This window comes from Lycium ferocissimum, chromosome 7, assembly GCF_029784015.1.
Source record: "Lycium ferocissimum isolate CSIRO_LF1 chromosome 7, AGI_CSIRO_Lferr_CH_V1, whole genome shotgun sequence".
In the NCBI taxonomy this organism is placed as follows: Eukaryota; Viridiplantae; Streptophyta; class Magnoliopsida; order Solanales; family Solanaceae; genus Lycium; species Lycium ferocissimum.
This window is the reverse complement of record NC_081348.1, coordinates 23,720,284-23,728,794: the sequence shown is the minus strand read 5'-3', so window position 1 is coordinate 23,728,794 and position 8,511 is coordinate 23,720,284. Positions and strand designations below refer to the sequence as shown.

General features: G+C 35.3%; 1 protein-coding gene across 1 annotated transcript; it reads left to right on the top strand.

Moving 5' to 3' along the window:
• The first annotated feature begins 2,861 nt into the window (after positions 1-2,861).
• Positions 2,862-4,859, top strand: LOC132062607 (pentatricopeptide repeat-containing protein At4g30700-like). Its single transcript, XM_059455143.1, has one exon. It carries the CDS (start codon positions 2,941-2,943, stop codon positions 4,753-4,755), a length of 1,815 nt encoding a protein of 604 aa, XP_059311126.1. The 5' UTR covers positions 2,862-2,940; the 3' UTR covers positions 4,756-4,859.
• Positions 4,860-8,511: the final 3,652 nt, after the last annotated feature.

Here is an 8,511-nt window from a genome sequence, read left to right as displayed (position 1 = left end):
TGTTTAAGATATGAGAATACCCTCTGGTCCTTTCCATTCCTAAAACGGGGAAGCTGTTTATAACATTTTGTATGATAGGAAATAAGTTGAAACGTTATATCTACAGTAACAATAACTACCTACAGTCATCAAAGAAAAGCTTTGGCTTTGTACGTACTTCTCCAAGTAACCGTAACCAAAATAAAAATCTAAACAAACCACAAACTAAAAATATAAAGAAATTAACATGCTTCAGTTTGATAATGGTACATCAGATTTCAAGTTAATTCTAATACAAGCCATATACGCCTCGAATATCATTATCTTTGAAGCACAAAAGAACAAAATCTGTTCAAAGACCAGAATCTCAGAAAGCAGTATTTAAAAATCATTTATGCATCCAATATCATAGGTGAAATTTCCAAAACAAATATTATGGCCTTAGGAGAGGGCATGGATGATATTATAAAATGGTGTCCAGTTTACCAACTGAAATGTTAATGATTTCAACTATAAAGCAGCCTATGTAAGACAACCAATATCCACCTCAAATATCATTATCTTTGAAGCAAACAAGAACAAAATCTGTTCACACACCAGAATTCTGAGAAACCAATAATTAAAAAACATTTATCCATCCAATATCATAGGTGAAATTTCCAAAAACATATATAATGGCCCTAAGAGAGGGTGTCAGTTGATATTATGTAATAATGACGTCTAGTTTACCAACTGAAATGCTATGGGTTTAACTATGAGAGCAGCCAAACTAAGAAAGAAGCTAATGATTAATTTTTTGTTAATCCCTTACTTGTAGGGACCAAATAAATATTCAATTCCTTGGCCAACCCTTTTTCTTTCTCGAATAAGCTATGTTAGGTATTGTGGCAGACATATTTGGTCCCTCAAAAGGCACTCAATAAAGTTTCCAGTATCTCCACTAAAATCCAAATCACAGGATATACTTCGAGGTTGATGTAGGATTTAAAGATAGTGGTTGCACCTCTAAATATTAAATTCGAGTTCAAGGCATGGTTTCGCATGCGTCCAACTGACATGCTTTACAAAATTCATATATACATGTAAACAGTTCGAGTCAGAGGTGGTGGTTGTCGCACTTACCCCCACAATTATATAGATATATGTAGGATCCGCCTCTGACTGAAGCCACGGAATATCAACTGAAATGCATGGAAGACGAAAAATCATCTAGAGAACTGATGCAATCATGACTTCTCTCACAAGGTTTACAAATTTATGGATTGCATAAACATCGGCACCAATTTATGCCTATTCAGCCATCAGTTCACAAAATATGTATACAGTATATAGGTAGTGTATAGTTTATACTATATACACATATTGTACATATAATATACATACCTATATATATAATATACATATTTACCTATACAACCTATATAAATATACAGAGAAGATAAAGAGCGAGTGTATAGGTAGGATACTTCTCATACCAACTCTATGTTTGTAAACTAGATTGGCCGAAGGATATATTTATTTGAGTATCCCTATTTTTATATGCCTATGGGAAATGGAAGATTGAGACATAACCAGAACCAACATCAGAGTCACCTTACAAAGGATCCCTGAAAATTTTGCAATTATCCAGTGGGCATATGGATTTGAATTTGATCAGCTGGCAGCAGCAGTCTACTATATGTGGCACTAAAGTATTGAATGTAGAGTTACTGCTTGGATTGTGCTCTTTTGATTTTTGAACCGTCTCTGAAAAAATATAAAGAGAAACATTTATAGATTATGATAAAAGAGTATCTACTACTCCGGTAACTGATCAAAAGTACTCGACTTATTAATCAAAACTCAACCTTATAAATTAAGTAAATACTCCCTCGTCCCAATTGAAGTGTTTCGCTTTTTTTTTTGTTTTGGTCCCCAAAAAGAAGATTTTTAAAAATAAATTTATACACATTTTAGTATACACATTTTTTAATTTAAAATCATAAAATTCAAAAATCTCATTTTATTTCTTAAACTTTTTACAAAAATCAAACTAATACAAGATACTTAAATAATGTCATTTTAGTTTTGTCTAGGGTGAGAGAGTGAGTATATTAGAATTTAGACATTAGTCCAGGGACAAAAAATGTTATTAGTAATAATTAAGGGATAAAACTGCCACTTCGGTAATAGCAACAGGACCAAAACTGAATCTTTTTTCTTTTTCTCCCTTAGCTTCAGTTTGAATGAACACCCCTAACGAGAACAACATCGAAAAGGATCCCGAAAATTTTGAATTCACCAAAATATCATCCAAAATTTAGATGTGAGATTTGCAATTACAGTTACTTTGCGCTCTTTTGACACTGTTTATGATAAAAGAGAACTACTTCCAGTAAATAAGATTCTTTTTATTAATCAAAATGCCAATTCATAATTTTCCATACGTCAAAAATAAATTTTATTTTTTAATCATTTTTAATCATAATTTTTTTCAAAATTATTTTACTCATTTCAAATAAATTTTTATCACCAATTGAATAATGGTAAATTATCACTTCATTTATTTTTTTTTTTAAAGAAAAATAATACGAAATTATTTTTATATTTTTTTTGAAAATGATCTCGTATTATTTTTTAAAAAAAATATTTTAGCACACACATCTTTGATTTAGCTATTTTTATTTCTTAGAAAAAATTAAACGGTAATGGTAAAATAATAAAGAAGATGATGCAGGGGCGAGAGAGTGAGTATATTATTTAGACATTAGATAAAAATCTCTACAAAGATAACCAAGGATAAAACTGCCACTTAAAGATAACAACAGGACCAAAACTGAATCTTTTTTTCTCTCTCAACTAGAATTTCAGTTTTCCGATTTGCATTTATCCCTCTCTTTAAATTTAGCATAAGTGTTTATCCTAAGTCATAATCCTAGTCATCTGAGCTCTTTTTTTTTTTTTCTTCAGATAAATAGGCAAATGGTAAAGAATTCAATTGGTGAAAATGCATACAAGGTGTTTGTTAAAATGTCAAAGAGACATTACTCGTCTAGAATTTCATTAACTTTTCGTGAAAGCTCCTTTTTCGTTGACCCAATTAAGTTTGCTGAAAAACAAAATGTAAAATCATGGACATCCAAAATATCCAGTTTGGTGAGGGAAAACCAATCCATAGAAGCCATTAACTTGTTCAAAACAATGCTAAAAGATGAAAACAAGCCAAATTACGTTACAGTTTTAAGCGTTATACGAGCTTCCGAAAAATGGCAGCCTATGGTAGAAGGAATTCACGGGTTTACAGTCAAAATGGGATTTGAATTTGAACTACCTGTTGTGACGGCTCTTGTTGGTGTTTACTCTATTTGGGATATGGATACTGCATGGAAATTGTTTAATGACACAAAGGGCAAAGATGTAATTTTGTGGAGCGCGATGGTTTCAGCTTGTGTCAAGAATGGAGAGTACATCGAGGCTATTGAGCTTTTCAGGAAAATGTTATTTTGTGGTGTGGAACCAAATTATGTTAGCATTGTGGGAATTGTCCCTGCTTGTGCCAATCTTGGTGCTTTAAGACTTGGAAAAGAAATTCATGCTTACTCAATAAAAGTTTTGTATATATCTCATGTTAATATCCAGAATTCCCTTGTGGATATGTATGCTAAATGTGGGAGTTTGAAGGCTTCCGTTACTGTTTTTCGTCGAATAGAGAAGAAGGATCTTGTTTCTTGGAGGACTATGATTCATGGATGCGTAAAAAATGATCGTTTTGATGAAGCTTTGAGTTTGTTCTCTGAGATGAGGTATTGTTGCTTTCAACTGGATGAGAGTGTTATTCGTGAAGTAATTGGAGCATTGTCAAAGTTGGATGAGATTAAAATTGGACAATGTGTTCACAGCCTTGTGCTCAAGATGGGATACTTGGGATGTGTTTCAGTAGTGACTGCTCTTCTTCACATGTATGGTGGTTTTGGTGATATTGAATCGGCTAGGAGTCTGTTTGATCGTCTGAAACCAAAAGATCTTATTGCCTGGAGTACGATGATTGCAGCATATGCCCAAAGTGAGCGTCCTAGTAATGCGCTTGATATATATCAACAGATGCAATCAGCAAATGAGAAGCCTAATGAGATTATCTATGTTAGTTTATTACAGGCTTGTTCTTCGATGGCTGCTGAAAAGATTGGAGAAGGGATCCACGCCCAAGTGATAAAGTTGGGAAATACATCCAATGCATTTTTGATATCCTCACTTATTGACATGTATTGCAAATTTGGTCGCATAAGCCAAGGAGAGTCAATTTTCAATGAATATCTTAACAAAGATCTTATCTGTTGGAGCTCAATGATCAAGGGTTATGGAATTAATGGGCATGGAAATGAGGCTCTTCAGTGTTTCTTAGACATGTTAAACTCTGGGATTAAACCAAATGATGTTGTTTTCATTTCTGTTCTATCTGCATGCAGTCATTGTAGCCTTGAATATGAGGGGTGGAACTGGTTTCATGCTATGGAAGAGAGATTCGGTGTTTCTCCAAAACTTGCACATTATGCGTGCATGGTTGATATGCTTAGTCGTCAAGGCAATATAGAAGAAGCTTTTGAATTCGTCAACAACATGCCTATTAAGCCTGATAAGAGGATATGGGGAACTCTGCTTGCTGGTTGTAGAAAGACTCGTGTATCAGTTGAGATCTCTGAGATAGTTGCCAAACAGCATATTGCTTTAGACCCAGAAAATACCAGCTATCTAACTTATACGCAGAGCAGGACAGATGCAAATATGTCGAACAGTTGAGGCAACTCATGGATGAGAAGAATTTGAAGAAAGATGGGTTATAGCTTGATTGAAACCAGTGTTATGATGATTGTTGGTATGATTTTTCTTGGACTCAATTTGAACCAGTGTTATGATGATTGTTGGTATGATTTTTCCTGGACTCAATTTGAAAAGAACCCGACGAGAACTCTATAAAAAGTCATTGGAGGTCAAAAATGGCTTATCTGAGACAACAGAAAAAACCCAAATTACAGAAGTCATTTGTTATAATGATTGTCGGTACAATGATATTGTGATAGTTGAATAGCCAAGGAGATAAGGGAAGTGAGAGGTGGCGGGTCAAGGAGGTTGTGGAGGTCAAGAGGGAGGTAAGGGAGGGTGGAATTGGTGGATCTGGTTGCAGAAGATTAGTACATCAAAAGTGTATTCTTTTTACTGATGTAGCCATTTTCAATTGGTTACTTGCCATATAAGCTGCGTTTGAGCTTCACACACTTATTTTTTCCTTAGATTCAATTTTTTGTATTCAATAGATACACTTTGATATTAGTTTGAGTGTTCAACAGGTCATACCTTCCATTAAAATATCTAAATGAAAAATCGTGCACTACAAGAAATATGGTGTCTTGTTACGACTTTTTGAGGCGTCGCATATAGTTGCCACAAAAGAAGAGTTTTTGTGGTGACTTGAGAAATGGAACAAAAAAATGATAGTTTTAGGGATTTAGGGGCGACCCCTATATAGTTGTCACTAAAAATAGCATTTTTAATGCTGACTATGCTTAGGTCGCCAAAATATGTATTCATTTTTCTGATAAAAATATGCTGAAAAAATATTTGTGGCAACGTATAAGCCATCGTTATTGGATGTAAATTCAAGTTTTAATGGTTGTGAAGAATTTAATGTATGTTTGGTCCTTTATTAGTACTAAAATAAGTGATTAGAGAAATTTTATAAGTAAACACATGTAAATATAAATACCAATTGTAGACAATAAAATTCACATCGAGAAAATAATAATCGAGACAGGAAAATATCGCAACAATCGTTGTATTTGATTTCAAAATATGAGTGTTACAATCTCTATGATTCCTCTGATTCGTCTTTTCAATAATAAATTTAAGGGCTTTTGAGCTTGATCTTAAACTTGATGGATTTGATTTTGACTTGGACTTGAATTCAAGGGCTTTTGAGCTTGATCTTGAATTTATGCTAGATTTGATTTTGATTTGAATGGATTCGTCACGAACACTTTGATGGCCACCACGAACAAGTGAATTTGATCTTGAACGCCTTGATGTTTGATTCGCCTTCGTTCTTGATCTTCGGATATTTGAAACTTGTAGAGAAATGCTTGGTAAAACTTGTAGAAAACTTGTAAGTTGTTTGATCCACGAGTTCTCCTCTCGCTTCTTTGTCGATTTCGTCCCGAATTATGAGCGCCTATTTATAAACTAGATATTTATAGTTATGAGATAAGGACACTCTTTTCAACCCAATCGCATTTAAGTTGATACGACGATATTCGATTAGTTTAATATGTCACTTGTACACATGACACATCTTCATTGGCCTTTGATTTGACTGGGCCTGCTGCGTCATTTTGGCACGTGGCGTGATCCTATTGGCTCCTTTACTTGACTTGGCGTGCCACGTCATTTGACACGTGGCACTAATTTGGGCCTCTAAGATAAGATGACATATTGGGTTTAGAAAAGTGGGCTCACCATTTGTAGCCCAATTAAATTGGGCTAGCCCAATGAAATTGAATTTTGGACTAAGATAGCCCATCCAATTATATTAGCCCCGTACATTTGTTTGGACTAATATATCTTGAATTTAATATAATCCAAATTTCTTGTAAATTTAAATTTGACAAAATATCATTGTCCACAAATGCCCCCACTTCAAGAATTATAGGGTGTAGAATATTGAACCACGATTAGACTTGAAGTACATATAAAAATAGCATGCTTTTTTTTGGCGGGCTAAAAGAAAGAACTTGTCTGGAGTCTTTGACGTTGGGAAATTCGTTTCCCCGTGTATTCTGCTGCCACAAACCAAGTCCCATTAGAGGACTGCCAGTAGTTTTACTTCCATTAGGGGAACACCAATTTAAGTAGAGTCCATATCAAATACTAATTGCAACGACCGACTCTATGCTCCTATAAATACCAATCGTGCAGAATTTTAAGAATTCATAACCCAAGCTGCAAGATACGACTTTGCTGGCGTCATCCACGAGTTTTATTCGTAGCATAACCTTGCGAGTGGCGAGTACTTTTTTTATAATTATTATTATTCTTGATTGTTGCAGGTATAGAATAATGCATTCAACAATCTTCTTGCCTTTAACTTCGCACGTATTCAAGAATTGGACCTTTCTTTAAATTGTATGTCAATTAAAAGTGATCCATGTGCTTTCTTTGTCCATGTATGACCTACTATATATTTTGATTAGTAGCTGCATACTTTTCTTGGCTTTTCATTCTTCTGCACCAACTTTGATAATGGCGCATGATGAGCTTAATACTTACAAATAGTTTATCTCCTCTTAAACAGAGAAGTATCCCCTTTGTTTATTTTTTTTTGGGCTTGTTTGCAACTCTAGTTTCCATTGTGTCATGTGAACTTCTGCATTATATATTTCTTTAATTGTCAAAGTGTCATGACAACTTTTATTTTCTTTTGACTTGCCAATGACTTAAGAGTTGCGTCACGTCAACAATTACCACCATATTTGTGACTTGCATCTTTAAATGACAAAAATTTATGAATGAAAGCTTATGAAAGCCACTGGTCATGGATGTTCTCTTAACGATTTCTTATCCTTTCAGCAGGAAAGAGGTTTTGAGACATCAGCTCGATCCATCTTTGACAACTGATATATACATACCCGTGCCCAGGTAGTTTATATTCTTCTGCTCTTTCTCGCTTTTTTGCTGCTTGTAGGCAAAGAGGAAAAAGAAACGAGGAGCAGTGATGGAACGTCCACACTGACGGAATGACATTAGCAACAGAATGACCATATTGACGGAGTGCGCTTATCGGCGGAGTAACCCTTATCGATGGAGTGTCCTTATCGACGGAATGTCCATATTGACGGATGTTCTCTTAACGCTTTCTTATCCTTTCACAGGCGAGTATCCCTTATCAAAGGAGTGTCCTATATCGATTTTCTCGCTTTTTTGCAGGCGCCCACTTTGACAACGGCCATATTGACGGAGTGCGCTTTATCGGCTGAGTAACCCTTATCGAGTGTCCTTATCGATGGAATGTCCTTATCAATGGAATGCCCACTTCGACGGAATGTCCTTATCGATGGAATGACCACTTCGACGGAGTGCCCTTATCGACGGAATTCCCTTTTCAACGGAGTGTCCTTATTGACGGAATGCCCACTTCGACGGAATGCCCTTATCGATGGAGTGTCCTTATCGACGGAATGCCCATTTTGACGGAATACTCATATCGATCGAATGCCCGTATCGACGGAGTGTCCTTATCAACGGAATGCCTATTTTGACGAAGTTACCTTATCGACGGAATGTCCATATCGGCGACTTGCCCTTATGATGGAATGTCCATATCGATGGAACTCTCATATCGACGAAGTGTCTTTATCGACGGAGTACCCTTATCAATGAATAATAAAGGACAAATCCACGACGCCAAATATCCATATCGACGGATAGCAAAGGAAAAATCCATGAAGCCAAATATCCATATCAACGGATATCACAAGAAATCAACGGCGCCAAATATCCATATCA